This window comes from Lasioglossum baleicum, chromosome 12 (assembly GCF_051020765.1).
Source record: "Lasioglossum baleicum chromosome 12, iyLasBale1, whole genome shotgun sequence".
NCBI classification, from domain to species: domain Eukaryota; kingdom Metazoa; phylum Arthropoda; class Insecta; order Hymenoptera; family Halictidae; genus Lasioglossum; species Lasioglossum baleicum.
Genome location: NC_134940.1, coordinates 8,440,762 through 8,462,641, shown reverse-complemented (window position 1 = coordinate 8,462,641; position 21,880 = coordinate 8,440,762). Strand labels below are relative to the sequence as shown.

The window sequence follows — 21,880 nt, the reverse complement described above, 5'->3', positions numbered from 1 at the left end:
ACAAATTTTTTTCATTAGGAAAATCAACAAGATTAGAACCATTAGAACGTCAATTCAAATGTTTCTTTTATTGCAATCTTCAATATCGAGTACAGAAAAGAATGAATTTTTTATCGTCGATATCGTTTTGTTTTGGAGCTCTGTTCACTGCGTATTGCTTTCGTATTCATGCGCACCACCTTAGACTTAGACCATATGGTCTATAAGCGCACCACACACTAATCTATATTCTCTATCTATATATGTATATAATTCAGCGGCAGCACAATATTCTGTGTGCGCACTAAAATCTGGTTCTTGGAAAACGTCGAAGTTTCGCCTCTGAAGAAGTCCTGCGTGTTACGTGTTACATTACCAACAGTGTTACACGTGACGTGAGTAAAGTGCAACAGTGCAACCATTGCAATTGACCATAGAATATTACGGAGTAAACGGGTACATTCATTGTGGCTGATTGTAGCTGATGACTCTCGAGTAGTTGAAGTGGGGAAAAGGCTTTCAATTCATTAAAATAGACACTTGTATAATTAATACATTATATGAGTACGTAAAAATTCGCGTATATCTATCGTAGCATATTACATCGATACATTTGTAAATCCTATTATATGTAGGCAACTTACGTATTATTATCTATACATCCTTCGTTGTGATGAAGGTAGATTTTGATTTACCAGCTTATTTACTTATTGCAAGTAGACATGCAATTTTATAAAGTATCGAATACTTTATCTATCAGATTTTCTGTCTAACTGTTTTATATTTCCCGCGACTATAAAATAAAATGTTTCATTGGGTATGCTATCTGAAGAGTTGCAAAAATTTCATGATCCATAAGAATTGTCTGCAGGACAGTTAGGCAGGCCCAGAACAGTGTGGCTCGTCGCCATTTTGTTTATTTTCGCGTAAAAGAGATTTGAGAGACGATCATACAAGCAGATCGTCCTATCGTTGTTCGTGAAAACGTCAGCTGTGTGCACTGGTGACTATATTAGAAACCTCGAAGCACCGATAGAAGAACTTCTTTACGTAGGGGTTTGTTGGCAGTGGTTGGAAGAAATATTAAGATCAAAACCTAAAGAGTCGAGGTTCGCAAGAAGTACGTAGGCCTCCCGATTAGTAGCGCGCCGGTCCTGCGGTGTGAAAACCGTTTCTCGGATCGGGCGAGAAAGAGCGAAGTAGTATAAACTAAGAAGAGCAAACAAGACAGATGCCACAGGAATAAGAAAAGATACAACATACAACCGTGGCGACAAGACACAGAACAACGTAAGAATTACGAAAAAATATCATATACGAAGGTAGAATATATGTTGTGGGCGTCCCCCAAAAACAGCGGGGGCACTTGATAGTTGCAGAAATTGGACGCATTGCAAGCAAATATTAATCGTCTCCGTGTAGTAAATCAACGTCGTGGTGGTAGTGACGCGAATCTGGTTCCGATTGGAGTCGAACAGCCACAGTCTCAGCAGAATTTGCTTAAGCAAAAGTCATCCGTCCTCGACGAAAATAGTCAGTATATTGAACGGCAACAATCACATTGTGCACGAAATTCATTTGTGGTTACACTAGTTCAACTACCTACAGAAGTAACCTCGACGGCGGCAGCCGCCTCCGAGGTTCCCGGCGCAATCAAGACGACCATCAATATCGGCATTGCGATGAACCACGTTAACGACCAGGAAAATCTTAAACAGCTCAACCTGGCACCAGTTCAGGTCAATGAAGTCGAAGAAATGGACACGCAGGAAGGTATATTTTATCCTTCTTTATTTCATTACATCTACCCTTTTTCCTATTTTTAACTTAGCTTCATGTTTTTATTTCTGCTTTTGAAGGTTATCAAAAATATTTCTGACATTATAACATCGTAGACGTTGCGATCTATTCACATTTATTATCACATTGCATTAGAAAAATTATATTTCATATTTTCTACTTTCGTTTTCGTTACTTATTGTTGCATTTATGCATAATATGACTACATATTAAAATTTATATATATATGTAAAAATATATATGTATATAAAGGTACATATATATGTTTTATGTATTGCAATTTTTAATAATTTTTTATTCAATTCTTTCGTCCGTATAACGGTTGTTAATTTTTAGTATGGCTGAAAATGAGTTAAAATAATGAAATAACTTCTTGTTATTGAAAGCTTTATTTTTCGAAAAAAAACTGTTGTATACAAAAACAGCCATGCCATGTATCAGTTAGGTGCACGAATACTTGATGTTGAAACATGGGACATTTTTCTGGAAATGAAGTTTTGTTTGATCAAAAGTTAAACTTATTGTCTTTCCCACTCCACTTGTACCATACTTTACAAACCTATCCTCTATTTATACATATACTTAAATGTATGTAATATATATTCATATGTAATATATATATATATATATATTTTCATTTGTATACACGAATGTTTCTTTTCATTTCAAAATAATATGAAATATTTGAAGAATTAAATGAATTTTTCATTGAACATTCCTAATAAGAATTGGGGATTAAAAATTTGTCTATATTTTGATTCTATACTGAACATGTGTAACTGATAATAGTTGTTCAATTGATTCAAGTATTCATTTGTTTCTCCATCATGTCATAATGATTCAAATTTGACAACATAACTTCTTTTGTCAAATATTTGTGAAATTACTAGACGAATATCTTTATAAATCTTTTACAGATTTATACATTTATAAGACTGTAGACAACTGTTAGATCGAACATATGTAATTCTGCTACTTATGTATAACACGTAAAATACAATAAATATACGTGCACTTATGTTCGCGTTCGTGTGTAGTTAGTTCAATGCGAAACAATATACAGTTTATACAATTTTTCTTATTCAATATGTTCATGGAAATTAATACGTTTCTTATTTTAAGAAAACATTTATCTTCTTATAGATTTAATTTATAAAAGTCATACATTCATTTTAACCTTTTAGAAACACCAAATGATGGTGGAGGAGATGGTAATGATACTAGTCCTATGAACGGAGAATCAGAATTAACTTGTATAGTTCAAGATCAAGAAATGGGAGAAGGTAATATATGAATAATAAAATATTAATTTTGTTAAAACTATAGCTTTATAAGATTTTTTAAAATGTGTTTAATTATTTTTTTCTATGAAAAAGAATTGCTACTTTAAATTAACCCAAAAAAATTCCAATGTTCTTTAACAATTGGTACTTAGCTTTCAATTTGGTAATTGATTATTCTTGATAGTGAATGTCATATCTTATAAAAAGACTTCCAAGAATTATGAAAGATTAACAAGATATATTCTTGTCAATATCTTTAAATCAAAATTCATTTTTTCAATTCTCTGGTAAAATGTATTTAAAAAAGAATAAGGTTAATTTATACTCTAATAAGTTGCTCTGTTATATAGTTGGCAACAATTATTATCATTTAAGAGTTAAATATATATAAATATACATAAATCTACAATAATGTATGCGATTCAATCATATGAGGTTTTCAATAATTTTGCAAAATATTTGCATAGTATAAATTTTTCTTAGTTGTCAATGTGATTTACGGTACTCCAAACAGATACAAGATGAAAGGAATTAAAAGAGTTGGTATATTTACAAATTTGTGATTCTATTTCACAAAAGTAAATTTTTGAATATTTCCATGAAATATTTATTCTGTGATTATTTTTCATAGCTTATAAGTACTACGTGTGTGTCGGCTCAAGTTTATATTAATTGTGAACATATTGAATATTCTATCTTTTTCCATAAAATATAAAATGATTCAACCATCTCGTTTTTCCAGTTTTGATGATGATCTTAAAAATTTGGAGAAAGAAAAAGTATAGATATCTTTCATGTTACTATTAATTTAAAAAGTTTTGTTCTATTCAAAATCGAAACTTCTGAATTTAACAATAGCAAGTACGATGCCACTGTCAAGAGTAGAATTCTATCCAAAATTTGACTAACATAAAATTTGACTATTCATGAAATTCGTTACATCATGTATGTCAAAAGTTAGCAAGTATAAAAGATAGTTATGTAGTTTTACTATCTATCTAAGATAGATTACTAAGACACTTAGATACTATCGATCTAATAAATTCTATACGTAATTGTAATTTAAAGTAGAGCATCATTTAAATGCAAGACTTCATTTCGTCATAGTTATAATTTAAAATAAAACGTCACTTAGATGAGAGACTTGTTTATTTACTTATAATTTATATTTTATACATAATATATCATACAGGAAACTAGTTATGTATTTAAGGCTATATAGTTAAAAATACCATGCATTCTTTTTTATTCATGAAAAATTCAACTACTTCTAGAATTTTATTTATTAATACATTGCAGAAGGCTAAAGTAGATATTTTTTCAATGCTTTTGGCAAATACTTTTTCAATTATTTTTGCACACATTATTTAAACTTGGAATTTATTTATTAAGACGTACAGAACTTTTCTTTTCTTCTTATTGGTGTCAGCAGCTGTAAATGTCAATATTATTTTTATCTTTTACTAGATGAAGCAAGATCAGAAGTGATATTTCGCTTCGTAGTAGAAAATGTTTCTACAATGAAAGATACTCAGCTGTCACCACCATGTTACGTTCGTAATTTGCCATGGAAAATAATGGTAATGCCAAGGTCGAGTCAGACCCAGGAGCGACCACCTCAGAGATCACTTGGTTTTTATCTTCAATGTAATGGAGAAAGTGAATCAACATCATGGAGTTGTTATGCAAATGCAGATCTTCGGTTACTTTCTTGTAAAGAAGGACAGGACCCTTTTAGCAGAAGTTAGTATAACGTAACATATTACGATTCTATTCCTACTGTCTTTAAGTACTCTCGTCTCTATACTCGAATTTTTATTTGAAAATTTATTACATTTTCGGGTTCTCGCATATCTCTAAAGTTTATCTCTTCTAAACTGTGGATACATATTTTTATGTATATTTAAACAGGTATATACTTGTTTTTTAGAGATTCAACATCTATTCTATAGTAAAGAAAACGATTGGGGATTTAGTCATTTTATGACGTGGCAGGATCTTTTGGATCCTGATAAAGGTTACATTCAAGATGATACTATTACACTTGAGGTCAGTAAAATTCAAGTCTGTAAAAGTTCTTCTATAAATGAATTTGTTCATGTCAGTTTTATTAGACAATTATCGAAAGTTTTAATATTGAACTCATTGAAATAGGTTCATGTGATGGCTGATGCTCCACATGGTGTCAGTTGGGATAGTAAAAAACATACTGGATTTGTAGGTTTAAAAAATCAAGGTGCTACGTGTTATATGAATTCTTTACTTCAAACTTTGTATTTTACCAATCAGGTAAGTTAAACGTATAAAATATTAGATAAAGAAGTGTTGACGATAATGCAGATATTATCACTTGGACCAATAGCAAAATCATGCGTACCTAATATCCAATCAGACCCTCATTCCTTTCGGCTACATTCTTCAAAGAATGATTTATACAAATATTAGAACAAACTGAAATTAAATTAAAAGACAACTAAAATTTTTTTGTTTGAACACGAAAGTTTGATTTTAGCGTTTCTTGCACGTATATAATCGTGAGATCGAATAGATAAAACTGAAGACTCGTAAGAGACACGAATTTTTAGTTCTCTATGTATTTGTTTTCAGTTACGAAAAGCTGTTTATAAAATGCCAACAGAAAGTGATGATTCCAGTAAGAGTGTAGCTCTGGCTTTACAGAGGGTTTTTCATGAATTACAATTTTCTGATAAGCCAGTAGGTACAAAAAAACTAACTAAAAGTTTTGGTTGGGAGACGTTGGATTCGTTTATGCAACACGATGTACAAGAATTCTTACGAGTGGTAGGAGAACAAGTTTATAATAAGACATTAATCTGATGAACGAGTTTCGGTTATTTAGATTCATATATTTTACTAATAACCTTTTCAGCTTTTAGATAAGTTGGAAAGTAAGATGAAAGGAACATGTGTGGAGGGTACAGTACCAAAATTATTTGAAGGGAAAATGGTGTCATTTATTAAATGTAAAAATATTGATTATAAATCAACTAGAGTTGAAACTTTCTATGACATACAATTAAATATAAAGGGCAAGAAGAATAGTAAGTCATTTAAATCAGCTTCTGTGTTGGTTACGGTGTATAAAATGGTATACGAAACTATTAATATTTTAGTTTACGAATCCTTTAATGACTATGTAAGCACTGAAAGTCTGGACGGTGATAATAAATACGATGCTGGAGAACATGGATTACAGGAAGCAGAAAAAGGAGTTATCTTTTCATCTTTTCCACCAGTTTTGCATCTGCATTTAATGAGATTTCAGTATGATCCAGTTACAGATTGTTCAGTCAAATTTAATGACAGGTAAACAATATTCTGTTAGATATAATATATTAAAGTGATTTCGAATCATGATAGTATCTGTGTTACAATATATTAAAAAATATATATATATACATGTTACGTTTTACAAAGGTTTGAATTCTATGACAAAATAAGTCTTGACAAATATTTGCAAAATAAAGAAGCCACGAGTGCAGATTACACACTGCATGCAGTCTTAGTTCACAGTGGAGATAATCATGGTGGTCACTACGTTGTATTTATCAATCCAGCTGGTGATGGGAAAGTATGTGTAGTTTATATATTTATATATAAATAACGCGTAATAAGTTCTAGTAAAAATGCAGTAATAAAATAATATTTTCTGAGTATATAGCCGTACCTGTGCTTAAGTGCAAACAGATCGTTATTTCTTGAAATATCGAATATTATTAATTTATTAAACGTGATATTCTAATTTTAAAGAATTGTATATCCTGAAATAATAATTTTTTTCAATCATTGATTACACTCTTAACTCTGAAACAGTGGTGCAAATTCGACGATGACGTCGTCTCCAGGTGTACAAAGCAGGAAGCCATTGATCATAATTATGGTGGTCAGGATGAGGACATGACTATGGCTGTGAAACACTGTACGAACGCCTATATGCTGGTGTACATAAGGAACTCTGAACTGGAAAACGTCTTGCAAGAAGTTAAAGAAGAGGATATACCTCAAGAGGTCAGAAACGTCCTTCAAAGAGAACTTTCCCAGGAGTTGAGCGAACTTGAACGTGACAAAGACACGACTGACTCAATCAAAGACTCACACACAGAGACTACGACTCTTCGTCCGTGTACTCAAAGTTCTCGAAATCCAAATCTCTATATTCATGACTTTTAAGAGAATGATAAAACAAAAAGGGAAACCGATACAAAGAACTGGAAAGAGTTGTAAATTGTTTATATTATTTTTCGATGAAACTCTCTTCCTGCTTCTCAAAAATACGTTTTAAGCTAATTAGCTCGTAACATATAAGATAAAAAAAAAAAGAAATTCACGACACGATTATGACCGGTTAAACGCGAAGATGAAATGAGTTTATCAAAATAGAAACCTATCTGAATAGATTCAATATTTTGGATATATGGATTAATCAGAAAATAAGATTTACAAATTAAATTTAATAAATTAATATTTTTTTTAATGTCTCTATATACATACACAGATATTTCCAGATATTTGTTATAAGATTTCTCTTAATATTTTTTATGAACAGAAATTTATAGTGTTATCAGCTGTAGGCTGTTATATCACCAAATGTTGATACTAAATACATAGTGTCCAAACTTTCAGGTACACATTAAATCATTTTGAAAGTGGTACGCGCGCATTATTTTGCTGAATGTTACTACATTTGCCTAAACGTTGTCTTGTTCGAATATTTTGAACATTGCATATGAAATCGTGCATTATAATCATGTGAAATGTATATTAATTATAATTCGTGTTATATAGAGATTTGTTCTAGTTTGATACGAATATTTTAATTGTTTGACCGAGGATTTTTGGTATGGACGATTGAGTCACGAAGAAAATAAAATTTTTGATTCTTTTTAACTTATTTTTTTGTTACTTAAAAATTTTTAGTAATATGTATATATATATATATGTAATGTATGTGTACATAATATAATATATAATATATATACATTATAATATGTATATATATATTACAATATGTATACATTATATATGTTGTATATTTCGTATGCATATATTGTACAATTATTATAATTATATGATAAATATAATTATAATAAATAAATCAAATAAATACCGAGTATTCGACTAAAGAAGGCCATCCTTTTTAAAAGGTGATTCCACGTGGTAAAATAAGACGAAAATTGATAGTGACGAAATTGCAGTAAAGGTATCATTACTAAATTATTAATAATTCAAAATCGTGACTAGTGACATGTGATTTATGCCAGCAAAAAGCACGAGCAGTGACGTATCGTATGAGAGACAAACGCTTACGATGATTTTCGTAATTTAGGACCTATATCATATATTCTATTTAAATTTTCACAACAAACCATTACATGACATTAAATCTATTCGTTGATCGGAATCTCTACGTTTGCTAGATATCAATGTTTCTCCCACATTGCAATTGTCCAGATCAAAGATATCAATTTTATACTTGCTGTTCATCGTACTTAGAGAACACTTTCAAACACAATACACAACTACATGTTTAACACACAGTAACGTTAAAGTAAAATTACAATTACAACTGAAAACTATAATTGTAATTAAATTGAAAAATGCAGACTGTGTTTACCTACGAAGGAAGTATTTCTTATCGATTACAGTCTGCGTTGCCGTTGGTGTCAGTTAATTTGACTTAAGGAAATATGAAAATGTGATGGCGTTCATTCTCCTATTAATAAGTCAACACTAGAGCGATGTGTACGCGTGCATGCGTGTGGATGAATTTAAGAATAAAATTGTGCGTTCATAAATGTATCAACCAATTCTAGACAAAGATTCACAAAGGTGGCTATTAATATAATCCTATGAATTTCAGCGAGTAAAAGTAAGTTTAAAGACGAAGAAATCGTGTGGGTATGAGCTTTTAAAAAGAAAATGTTATTCAAAAAGTCCCATATTGCATCTTCGACGTAAGCGTATAGTACGTATCACTGTTCGCGCTTATATTGGTGCAACTCATGCGTATTACTATTGGATCATCATAGTTCGGGACGATTTCTAATTGTTATTCGACTCGAAAACTATATCTAAGCCACAATTTCGTCACTCTTCATTTCCGTCTGGTTTGTCATGTGAAATAATACCGTAAAAAGGATAACAAATACTCTTATTTATAATAGATGCATACACATATATAATATACATATTATATATTTATACATATTAATTGAGACTGGAGAGAAACAGCTATAATTAATGTACGCGTTACACTTCAGATACTATAAAGAATCACAATCGGGCTGATATAGAATTTGATTATTAGGCGTAATGATGATGAGCCTTAGTATCGTTTAAAAATGTTTATTGTAATAAATATTGTACAATATTATATCTGAAACGAATAATTGTATTGTAGTATTTTAAAGCTTTGAGTGAAGGATGCACAGACATATCGCAGAATAGGTTGGAAATGTGTGAATATACTATAAGCAAAATAAGGGCATGAAAGACTTATTAGTTACTATAGTGAGATAATTATTAGAATTCAAATCTGAAGCAAAATGAGTCTTAACTCATGAAACATATAAAGTTAAGGGATAAAGGAGAGAAATGAACAATAAGTAGGATTTATTAATAATGTCGGCTTCTTCCTTAACATGTCTTCTATAGTGTGTTTATTATTTAACGAAGATCGTTTAACAAGTGAAGTGAAACGTGATTTATATGATCAAGTCTATGATTTTCGTAAATTAACACTTCGAATTAACGTAAATAAGAACAGTAGTTTACTGAACCTTATACAATAAGGTCTGAATCAATTAATTGAGTCGTTAATTCATTAAATTTTGTCAATGTTAATAGTCAATATAATCATCAACAGATGCCACCTATTTATTTGTTGTTAAATATTAATAAATTGAAAAAAACTCAATGATCATCGACAGAGTGAATACTATTTCGTAATAGCTATAAAGTACCTATAAAATAATATACTAATATTTTAGACATAAAAAGAGTGAAAAAGTATGAAATAAACTGTTGAGTACTAGAAAATTTAAAGAATAGAATTCACATTAGTTACTTAGAAACCATTTATTAATTTTCATTTATTGAAAATTTGCAGCCATGCTTTAGTTTAAAACATATTTCTTTAACATTTCTTATTGTAAAGCATCTCCACACTGCTGTGATCATACATTACATTTTTATTATTATTCGGCACAAATAATGGTCACATATTAAAACCAGAAATGTTTGACACACACGAGTATGTCTATTTGAATTTTCAAATTTCTGCGAATTTTATAAATAACTTTCTGAAATTATATGCATAATAGAAAACTATCTGTTGTATTTCATAAAAATTTCGGAATTCATTTGTATAACATAAAATCTCAAAATTTTTAAATTTATATCTATCGACTGTTAAATGGAAATGTTCTTTCTAAATACGAAATGATTAATAATGATTCTTTTTCAAGTTCGATTTTATTTGCATTAACATTAGAATACTCGGTACCATAATTTATAGCTGAATAATTTTCATTGTGTAATCGTTTGACTTAGTAGTCTGTATTGCGGCAGATGAACAAAATTAAAATTACATAAACGAAAAACGAAATTCATTCTTTTGGTGTTTCGATCAGAATCTGTCCTCGAATCTCAAAAGCATGATACTAGTACACTGCTTTTCTAAAAATGAAATTTTAGAAGACAGATGAGGAAAAATTACGAATGAGACGAATTTAGTATGTATATGGATAATTTTAATTTTGTTGGTCTAGCTGGTGGAGAGGTTGCAAGAGGAGAAGAGGCTGGAACAAATAAGAAGAAAGGAAAGAACAGAAGCATACTTGTATATAACCGTCAACGTCCTTCTCGAGGATAACTTTGACGGTCACCAAGGAAATGACTTGTATGATCCAGAGCATGCTTTGTATCGTGTATTTCGCGTACGTAAGCAGTGTACCTTGCACGAGTTTCTCGAATTGCTGAGTGATAGCTTGGTAAGTGTATTTGTTGAACAATATTTCATGCTATTACTCACACAATACTATATTGACATATGATATTGTTACTGGTAATGTTTTATATATTCTGAATTAATTAATGCTGAAGTATTGATGTGACTTCTTATTATGTGCTTTATTAGCTTGGATATATATGTGTGTATACATATATATATATAGTATTTTTGTGATCATCTATAAGTACGGTAGGTGATTGGAAACATAATATTTAAGAATGACTCATATGTTTCATTCCGATTAACGCTAATACCATTCAAGTATCTAATGTGCTGGGATTTTTCTACAGAAATATCCAATAGAGCAAATTCGTTTGTGGCCACTGAATGTGCGTTCGAATCATACCTGTAGACCAATGCCGCTCGAATTAGAACCTGATACACAGAAATCCATTTACCAGTGCTCGGAAAATCCAAATGCGTGGAATGTATTTGTTGAACTTGTTCCTCCAGATTCAGATTTGACAGCATTACCACCGTTCGATAAAGACACCGATGTTTTATTATTTTTTAAATTGTATGATCCAAAAAATAAGAAGATACATTATTGTGGTCATCATTATATGCCTGTCACAGCCAAAGTCCGTAAGTTTCGCTTTAAACAAATTAAAAGAGTCGAACATTTCTTACAATTCGATTTTCTCCTTAGAATATTTTAGTTTATAATATTATCTTTTGTCTTCCTAATAATGGAAAATAATTTACATGACTTATTTTACATAGAGGAACTTATACCTATTTTAAACGAAAGGGCTGGATTTCCACCTGATACAGAATTAGCGCTTTTTGAAGAAATTAAGCCAAATTTGGTTGAAAAAATCGATAACCTAACAGATCCGTTAGAAAAAGTTCTTGATGAATTAATGGATGGCGATATTATCGTTTTTCAAAAAGAAGGAGACAATCAGATGTATGAGCTTCCGACGTGTAGAGAATACTTTAAGTAAGTTACCGAAATATTCGTAGAAATTAATTCTGTTATCAGCAGTTACATTACAAAATTTTAATTTGTTTCCAGGGACCTATTTCACAGAGTGGAAGTAACATTTTGCGATAAGACGATTCCTAATGATCCAGGCTTCACAATGGAACTCTCGTTAAGAATGACATACGATCAAATGGCAAGAGCTGTGGCACAAAGAGTTGGCACAGATCCATATCTCCTACAGTTTTTCAAATGTCAAAAGTAAGAACTCGTCATTTTTGGAATACAATAGTATTTCATTTGGATAGTGTTCGACTACAAGTAGAACAAATTTTAATGAGTAATTCTACACGTTGAAATAATTCCAAAAAAATCATGTTGAACTCATATTTTCCACTTTACTTTCAAGCTGATTAATAATTTCAATATGATTACTTTTAAATATTAATTACCTTTATCTTCTTTCTTCTTCAAATGTGTATTCATATATTATCATTCATATGTTCTAACATAATTATAGCTACAAAGACTCACCTGGACATCCATTAAAATGTACATACGAAGGTTCATTGAAAGATTTGGTTTCCTATTGCAAGCCGAAAACAAAGAAATTATATTATCAGCAGCTCAGTATTAGAGTGAATGAGCTTGAAAACAAAAAGCAGTTTAAATGTATATGGGTTGGTCCATCTCTTAAGGAAGAAAAGGAAATCATTCTTTATCCTAATAAAAATGGAACAGTGGCGACTTTACTCGAAGAAGCAAAGAAACAAGTAGAACTGTCAGAAAATGGATCTGGAAAGTTAAGGATACTAGAAATCAATTGTAATAAATTATCGCCTGGTCCAAGAGAAGATGTACCTCTAGATAACTTAAATACAACTGGCGCCAAATTATATAGGATAGAAGAAATTCCAAACGATGAATTGAATTTAGCAGAAGATGAAATGTTGATTCCTGTTGCACACTTTCATAAGGATGTTTTCTCGACGTTTGGTATTCCCTTTTTCTTTAAAATTAAGCAGGTAATCACAATCTAATACGTATATACAAAAAGTTTCTGCGTATTTAATTCTTTCTTTTTTGTTTTTTATAAATGCATTCACTACTATCGATTCTATAAGTTCTAAATATTTCGTAATTTCTGTGTTTACAGGGTGAGCCTTTCCCAAAAATGAAAGAGAGATTACTGAAGAAATTAGGAGTACAAGAAAAAGAATTTGAAAAGGTAGGCATCTTAATCTAATCTTATTTGATATTTTATGAGAATTCATAAAAAAACTTTGAAGTTTAAGTTCGCGCTGGTGACAATGGGAAAGCCACACTTTATTATGGATTCGCCAGAATACATTGTGAAGCTCTCAGACTTTCGTACGCATCCAAGTCAGAGTAAGTATATACGAAAAGGAAGCAATTATTTTATAAGAAATTAGAATGGAATTAAGTAGAATATAACCAAACATTTTCGTTATACAAACTTTAAATTGATGCTGATGAGAAATAAATTTTGTAGCTTATCCACTTTTATACGCAGGCACATCGCCACACAGGCCTTGGCTTGGCTTGGAACACGTCAACAAAGCGCCAAAGCGTTCTCGTATCAACTACCTCGAAAAGGCTATTAAAATTTACAATTAAATTTTCATCCTGTGAAGAGGAATAAAATTAGGCAGCCACTCATATAATTTATACAATTCTATAATAAGAAAGCGTCATCTGACACAAAATGGTTGGGAATGAGTTTATATATTCGATTCTTCAGCCAAATAGAGCGTGGTTTTAATATTATGATCATGATAACGAAAGGTAAATCTACGCTTTGTATACGATGGATTAAGAGAGTGTTATGACCATACAATGACGCTTTATGAATCATGGAAGTTCACCCTTTCGAATCGACAGGGATTTTACGTAGTGGCTGGATCGATGGCACAACATCGATTCCACTATGCACCAACAAATGGATTAGACGCTTCTATCTGTGAAATCAGTTTTTGTATTTGTAAATATATTTGTCGCTTGATGGCAGTCGTTTATAAGTATTTTTGAAAGCAGCGTTCTCAATGCATTCGATTCAGTCACGAACAAGAATTTGTTTAAACACGTGTTTTATTATGAAAGCGAATATGGATACAACTGCAGCATGAAGAATCTTTGTGTCAGGAAAGAAAGAGGTATTTATGAATGAAAGCATCACATTACTCTTATAGAGGGGCCCGACTTTTTTTGAGATCTTTATTATTTGATCCTGCCACGTAAAATCTTTGTACTGATTTAATAAGATCCAAAGAGACATTGTGTACTGTTCTACGTGATGTAATACTTGAAGCTCATAATCAGAAAAGAATTGTCTACACATTTCTTCTTCATATTATATTCAGGATGTTTGAAACGCAGTTTGATACTGATCCTATAATTCTTTATTATTCTGCATTCAGAAATATGTTTTTGGAAAAAAAGAAAATTAATATTAATAATTCTGTTTATAATGTCTTTTAATCATAAGTAAAAATATAGGTATCAATCTTTAATTAAAAACAATGTAATCCAAGTATTGCTTAACATTGTTATATAAAAGCATTTGTATAAAATACCAACCAGATGTTTTTTTAACGAAATCCGTTTGAGTTGCTTTCCAAACACCCTGGAGCTTTTTGCGTTTGAATATATTCTTTTGTCTGTGTGCGTTCAATGCGTCTTTTCCTAATTATATTTTACCGAGACTATAGTAAACTGTGCAAATATAATAACAGTAGACTAACACATTAACGAGGCAGAATTTTAATTTAAGAAAATGAACAGAGCGCTTCGAGCATAGCAAATATTCAATACGTTGCACATTTAATGCAAATAGTTCTATTAAATATACGAAAATCTAAACGGTCGTTTATAAAGAAAAATCATTTCATGCTTATTTTTGTTCGATTCATTGCTTTATTAATTATGTGTAATACGTTCACCAAATTTTCAAATTATTACATACAAATCTGCTTCCAAATACTTTTCTCTCGCGGATACTAATAACTACAATATTATACAGGAACTATTATGTAATAGTTCTTTTTTCAATCATTGTTTTTTCCTGCCGTAACTGTGATGATAGTCATTCAACAAATCGCGCTTGTCTTTCGTAGCTCCGAAATACCTGAGAATCCAATAAACATTAAAATAAAATAGAGCAATTTATTCAATTTATTTAGCAAATACAATTTATTTATGTCTGACATAATATTTCGTCTCGATCGTTAAAACGAAATTATGATCATTAATTAATGTTAAAGTAAAATTTAGATCATATGAAATTAAGGAATTTGAGTTAGTTTATTTAACTGATAGTCCTTTAAGATAATAAATTGTTAAACGATATTAAGTAATACTTGTCGTGAAAAAAGATTTAATATGTTTCTCTGTACAATGTTGAGCACATTTCACGATTGGCGAGTACTACTGCAACATAAACAGTGCAAAACAAACCAGTGAAGAGTATTGTGGTAATTAATGAAAGATGAACATCGGAGTTGCGAGGAAATATTGCAATCTTCTGTAAAAATCGAAGCATGCTTATACAGGTATCTGGACTAGTTAGTACCATGGTTTTAACAATGTATGCATTTTACACGTTAAAGGTCTAACTTATATAAATTAGTTATTTCGTATTACAAATTTAATTTCGATATCTCTTGCAACAATTAGTATTACCATTATGTAAAATATAATTTTAACAATAGGATACCAATTTCTGCATATTAGAATCACGGGGTGAAGCATGGAAAAATGTAGAAAACTTAAAGGTTTTAAGTGGCGCCAAATGCAAAAGTGTTTTTTAAACAATGAACTTTGAAATTTTCTAGTGATATATCGGAGTCATTGTGAATGTGCAACTGCATTCTTAATAAGACGTAGCGTTGAAGCGACATTAAAGTAGACAAGAATTTGTTAGCTCATATACATAAACGTAACAGCTTATACTGGGAGGAAATTAATTCATGCATGTTAATTTTGATATTCTGAAAACAAAATATATTTCGTTGTTAATATATACAAATATGTATTCATTATATGTTTCATTATCATTGTTACTTTTCTTCATGAATATCAATAATGACAATGATTCTATTAGTTGAAGTTAGTACGAATATTTGTAACGACATTAATTAATAGTAATCGTGTATATTTTTTCCACGTAATATCATATAAACAAGTTTACAGAAAGAGAATTGATTAAGTTATTGTTCTGCAATAAAAGCTGAAATTTTCAGCACATGTCATACATGATCCACAGAGGAGGAACACTTCTGAATTATTTATAACATGTTTTAATATTTTTGTAGCAGCTGATCAATTGCGATTGTAAATTTTATCTATAAGTTTTTCAATAGTTATTTTCTAAGCAAAAGGAGAGGGATATAATGCAAGTGTGCATAAAGAAAATAATTGATAATAATAAAACAAAATTGCTGACACTAGCAATTTGATTTTACATGTCTCAACTTTTTATTAACGCGAACATTCTAATATATTATTCTTGTATAGTATTAGAATGCTAAAATATTACGACAGTCATATTTTATAAACTATATTAATCGTATTAAAGTATTATAAACACTACCAACATTTATAATATAGTAGCAAACATTTTAATAAGATTTAAGTGTTACACACGACCTGATTTCTTGGTGAAAATTTTGTACATAAATATTACACGGAAACTCTTCTTAAATAATACTAAAATGTAAATATGTTGTTACATACAACATTTACTATTTTCCTATCATCACCGAATAGTTACTTGTTATTTATTTTGTGCAAATTCGTTGTTATTAAACAGTCTATTTTAGTTATTCGTAAAACATGTATTGGACAAAAATAATGAAAAAGTTTAGCCTGCAGATGTCTTCTATCAATTTATTAAATATCAGCCGTATTAATTATGTAAGAATATTAGTTTCTCTCAAATTACATATTTTATTTATTACACATTATACAATGCATTTTATTTGGCAATTATGCTAAGGTATCTTTTTTATTGAGTAAACTATATATATCATTCATTATCAGACCGCCATGCCCTATTGTAATAACATGTTTAAAACGTTTTATTAATTTTTAATTTAATAATTTTTTAACAATTTTTATCAAAGATCTTAAACTAATTTTTATTTACTTTCTGCTCTTGCATTTCTTTAGAGAAGACTGCAAACATATATGTTTCAGGATATTTTTCATTCTTCAATTTTATCATGATCCCATATAATTATAATATGAAAACACCCGTTTTTTGTTCCATAGTCAATTATATTGACTATAAAGATAGAAAAATAAGTTCGCTTAAAAAAATAGATTTGAACCGTTTAAATATAAATACAATTGCAGTCCACTTATATATATATATATATATATATATATATATATATATATATATATATGTACGTTTTTTGCAGCATTAATAGATAATGTAAAGTAATAAATTACAATAAATACATTAATTATTATTGCGTGTTTATTAAGAGTCAAATATTTCTCACATTTTCATACGCATACTCTACATTAATTCTACGTTGCAAGAGAAAAATTACAATTTATCAATACGAAATGAAATATAATTGGTATATAGTAATTATAATACTCATTCTGTAATACTTATTAGTTATCGTCAAGTATGAACAAACTTTGTTTGGTAATAAGCTATTTCCTCATATTTTGTTTTGATCTTATCTTACACTGTTATCGTTTTGTAATAACGTGTTGCTAAATAGGAGACTGGAATCAAACATTTTTGGATAATTCGATATTCTAGATTTTCACAATTGAATTCGATCTTTATTCGGCACTGGTATACATGATAATGCAATAAATATTAGTGGTCCATGATATAACTTCGTAATATTGAACGATACTAAGGGAAGGGGAATCCTTCGTACTGGAGATGCTTGAAGTTTTGTTTCATGCATGGTGTGATAAGAAAAAACGTTCAAAAGGTCTTGATAAAATTATACTGGTTTGGCCGGTACGAAATGCGATACGAACATGTATAGACTTGTACATGTAGCCGAAGAAAGCATGTACATCGATCGTGAGCTACTTTCAATGCAGTGGTGTTACAGTAAATCGTAACATCTGTTCTTACTGTTTATTGCTAAGAAGAAAAATTATAGTGAGTAATAATAATATGTCATCTGTAGAATAATATATTTGAAAATGCGTTCTACCAATAATTCAATTTTAGTTACTAATAACAATCATTTAAATTGTTGCAGCTACCACCTATCTGAAATCAGAATTTTAAAAATTTTTCATTTCTTTTTTATATCTTTTTCATATTTCACAAGAAAGTATTCGATTCATATTTACATCACATTAAATTATTATGCATCTGATAATATTTTCTATTAGCACAAAAATAACTGTTTCATCACAGTCTTAAAAATGTTTAACAAATTACTAAATAATTTTGAACATTGAAACTTGTATAATTGTAGTTGAATATTGTATAATAATTGGACTTAGGTCATGCGCATTAGACACCTAAATATATTTCACAGCGCCCTTGTTTGAATATTTTCTTCTTGGGAAGTTTTAGGTTAGACATGATGATGGAGTCAGGAGTTGCAAACACATGATCTGGCTGAATTTATAGAAAATATGAAAAATCTAAAATCATATTGCGTATATAATGTTTATTTCTCATGAATTAGGAAACGCTTTGCAATGCTTCGGAATTGGTCAAATTTAAATCGGCGCAGTCTTCAATTGGTTGAAGATCTGCTAATCTCTCGAATGCAGCGTATAAAAGAACGTGTTATTCAAGGATACCCACCAGAACTCTTTAGAGTTTCAAATCGTAACCTATATATATCGTCCACCTGTTGCACGCCGAAACTCGTGAGTTTAGTTTAACAATATTATATATATCTTTAAAAAAAAGAAACATTTCAAGTAAATATTTTAAATATAATAAATCAAATTAGTAAACAATAGTATAATATATAGCAATTTTGTTCGAAGTTGCATCAGTTTATTAAATTAAATTTCTGAAGATATTTAAAGATTTTGTATAACTAGTCGAAACAAATTTTATATAATTTTTCTATATCCATGTTTCGGATATAATATAAATGTCCTCGAATAAACAGACACTATATATATAATTATGTTATATTACAACTATAATAAACAGGGAGTAATTAATTAGATTCTTTTGAATGGAACGAATATAGAAGTAATGTTAAAATAAAAGGAAAATTGTTAAGATAAATAATAAATAAATTTTATATAAATGTCCTCGAATAAATAGACTCTAATTGTGTTATAGTGTACTATAACATACAGGAGGTAATTAATTAAATTCCCTTGAATGGAACGAATATAGTGTTCTCACTGTAAAATCTCTTTAAAAAAAAAAAATATTGTTAAGATAACTAATTCCTGTTTTGCTAAATTTATTTGGAACTATAAATTTAAAAGATGTTCCATTTTATTTAGAACATGCCGAACCTAATTCAAAGTAATGTTTGGGAATCAGACCCAGAACTTTTTGAATTGATGAAAAAGGAGAAAACCAGACAAATGCATAGCCTCGAGTTAATTGCTAGCGAAAACTTTACATCCCTCAGTGTACTTCAGTGCTTAAGTTCTTGTCTTCATAATAAGTACAGCGAAGGTTTACCTGGACAAAGGTATATTTCTGGATTGCATTATTTATTATTATTTTCTCATCTATCATACATATTTAAGATTTTATATGTTTTAATAATGTGCTTTTAGATACTATGGAGGAAACGAATATATCGATGAAATAGAATTGTTAGCACAAAAGCGTGCTTTAGAAGCATTCAATTTAAATCCAGAGGAATGGGGTTGTAATGTACAGCCATACTCAGGAAGCCCAGCTAACTTTGCCGTCTATACAGGTTTAATTGAGCCTCATGACCGTATAATGGGATTAGATCTCCCTGATGGAGGCCATCTTACTCATGGTAATATTAAGATATATTCTTTAGATTCACCAATCTTTTCTTCACCAAACATTATATCTTTTTAATTTTTTTTTCAGGTTTCTTTACCGCGGCTAAGAAAGTTTCTGCAACATCGATATTTTTTGAATCAATGCCATATAAAGTAGATCCTCAAACTGGTCTAATCGATTACGACAAGTTAGCCGAAACTGCAAGATTATTTAAGCCAAAAATTATAATAGCAGGCGTATCCTGCTACAGCAGATGTTTAGATTACAAGCGGTTCAGAGAAATAGCAGATGAACATAACGCTTATTTATTTAGTGATATGGCTCACATATCGGGACTGGTTTCTGCTGGAGTAATTCCTAGTCCGTTTGAATACAGTGATGTTGTGTCAACAACTACTCATAAAACTTTGAGGTAATTTCTTTAAGTTTTATACAGTTCGAGAGAAAACGTAATTGTCATTGAATGTCTTCATTTTCAGAGGGCCACGAGCTGGTGTTATTTTCTTCCGTAAAGGAATTAGAAGTGTTGGGAAAGATGGTAAAAATATTATGTACGATATAGAAGATAGGATTAATAATGCAGTATTCCCTGGCATACAGGGTGGTCCACATAATCATGCAATTGCTGGCATTGCTACAGCAATGAAACAAGCCAAAACTCCTGAATTTATTCAATATCAAAAACAAATTGTAAATAATGCTAAGAGACTCTGTGCTGGACTTCAGGAACTTGGCTACAAAATTAGTTCAGATGGTACAGATGTACACATGTTACTAGTCAATTTACGACCTGCTGGTCTTACAGGAGCGAAAGCAGAAAAAATTTTAGAAGATATTTCTATTGCCTGCAACAAAAATACTGTACCCGGCGACAAAAGTGCAGTGAATTGTAGCGGTATCAGACTTGGCACACCAGCAATAACTACTCGTGGTTTGGTTGAAGAAGATATTGATAAAGTTGTTGATTTCATACACAGAGGTATGACGACATTCGAATAGAGATTACAGTATAAGTAAGCATGATGTAAATACAATGTGTAAGCGAAATGTTTAATTTTTTGTTTCAGCGTTATTGCTTGCCAAGGAAGTAACAAAGATTTCTGGGCCCAAACTTGTTGATTTCAAGAGGGTACTGAGTACAGATGAATGTGTAAAAGAAAAAGTTTTAGCTTTAAAGAAAGAAGTAGAAACATTCTGCTCTAAATTTCCCTTGCCTGGTCATGAAACATATTAGTGAATAATTAGCACAATATCACCTTTTTATGAATGTATCTGATATTGTCAATTATTTAATCAGATTTATAAGTGCAACATTGGATCTGATTTAAAATATGTACTCTTGTGGACATAATATTTTACAGGTATAAATTACTGAACAAAAACATTTGTTACAAATATCGTTTGTCCACGAGAAGAAGGCTCAGAAAAACTTGTTCGCATGCCTTCTTCTCATGCGCGGACAATGCGTGAGAAAGCTGAATATACTAAAATGATTAATCATGTTTGAAAAGTATTAGATTATAATCATATATATATATATATATGAGTTACAATATTGCACCGGAAATGTATTACATAAGAATTTTGTACTCTTCTTTTTTGTTTTTCTAATAATATATGTACTCATATCGACACTAACTATTGCAACTGCATGTAGGTGTATTTTATGTAACTGTCTCGATTTTTTACGTTTATTTGTACAAATCACTATCAACAGAAAATTAAAAAATTTGTTAATACAACTTTGTTTATACAGACATAAATATTTTACCTTTACTATCTTTTCCCTACATTTATAAAATGGAAACGATCCACGACAGTCGTCAACATAAATCCTAATTGGAAATAAATAATTGATTAAAACACATTGTTTTATTAATATAATCAACTATACT

The 21,880-nt window shown here is 30.1% G+C and overlaps 2 protein-coding genes across 10 annotated transcripts; both read left to right on the top strand.

Annotated features, from left to right (window-relative positions):
* The first annotated feature begins 250 nt into the window (after positions 1-250).
* Usp7 (Ubiquitin-specific protease 7) lies at positions 251-13,838 on the top strand. 8 transcript variants are annotated; one of them, XM_076435119.1, is made up of 20 exons: positions 253-1,269; positions 1,337-1,512; positions 1,588-1,752; positions 2,964-3,062; positions 4,530-4,805; positions 4,993-5,111; positions 5,217-5,351; positions 5,670-5,864; positions 5,953-6,124; positions 6,197-6,389; positions 6,501-6,654; positions 6,897-7,091; positions 10,853-11,074; positions 11,385-11,679; positions 11,818-12,037; positions 12,113-12,280; positions 12,540-13,044; positions 13,176-13,247; positions 13,309-13,408; positions 13,533-13,838. In XM_076435119.1, exons 3-20 carry the CDS (start codon positions 1,662-1,664, stop codon positions 13,655-13,657), a joined length of 3,336 nt encoding a protein of 1,111 aa, XP_076291234.1. In that variant the 5' UTR covers positions 253-1,269; positions 1,337-1,512; positions 1,588-1,661; the 3' UTR covers positions 13,658-13,838. The 8 variants fall into 8 exon arrangements, with proteins under 8 accessions (XP_076291239.1, XP_076291236.1, XP_076291234.1 ...); XM_076435121.1 differs by having other exon boundaries at positions 252-1,512; positions 13,315-13,408; XM_076435123.1 differs by having other exon boundaries at positions 253-1,512; positions 13,315-13,408; positions 13,554-13,838.
* Positions 13,839-17,572: 3,734 nt separating this feature from the next.
* On the top strand, positions 17,573-21,727 carry Shmt (serine hydroxymethyl transferase). 2 transcript variants are annotated; one of them, XM_076435136.1, is made up of 7 exons: positions 17,573-18,173; positions 18,715-18,901; positions 19,502-19,695; positions 19,784-19,995; positions 20,073-20,397; positions 20,465-20,964; positions 21,053-21,727. In XM_076435136.1, exons 2-7 carry the CDS (start codon positions 18,728-18,730, stop codon positions 21,217-21,219), a joined length of 1,572 nt encoding a protein of 523 aa, XP_076291251.1. In that variant the 5' UTR covers positions 17,573-18,173; positions 18,715-18,727; the 3' UTR covers positions 21,220-21,727. The 2 variants fall into 2 exon arrangements, with proteins under 2 accessions (XP_076291251.1, XP_076291252.1); XM_076435137.1 differs by lacking the exon at positions 17,573-18,173 and having other exon boundaries at positions 18,594-18,901.
* Positions 21,728-21,880: the final 153 nt, after the last annotated feature.

Excerpts from the sequence above, each read along its gene's own strand:
- Shmt (XM_076435136.1), top strand. The coding sequence starts at position 18,728 with ATGCTTCGGAATTGGTCAAATTTAAATCGGCGCAGTCTTCAATTGGTT. Across the intron at positions 19,696-19,783 it reads GAAGGTTTACCTGGACAAAG|ATACTATGGAGGAAACGAAT; the intron begins GTATATTTCTGG and ends ATGTGCTTTTAG. Across the intron at positions 20,398-20,464 it reads ACTACTCATAAAACTTTGAG|AGGGCCACGAGCTGGTGTTA; the intron begins GTAATTTCTTTA and ends CTTCATTTTCAG.
- Usp7 (XM_076435119.1), top strand. The coding sequence starts at position 1,662 with ATGAACCACGTTAACGACCAGGAAAATCTTAAACAGCTCAACCTGGCA. Across the intron at positions 7,092-10,852 it reads AAGAGGATATACCTCAAGAG|CTGGTGGAGAGGTTGCAAGA; the intron begins GTCAGAAACGTC and ends TTGTTGGTCTAG. Across the intron at positions 13,248-13,308 it reads AAGAAAAAGAATTTGAAAAG|TTTAAGTTCGCGCTGGTGAC; the intron begins GTAGGCATCTTA and ends AAAACTTTGAAG.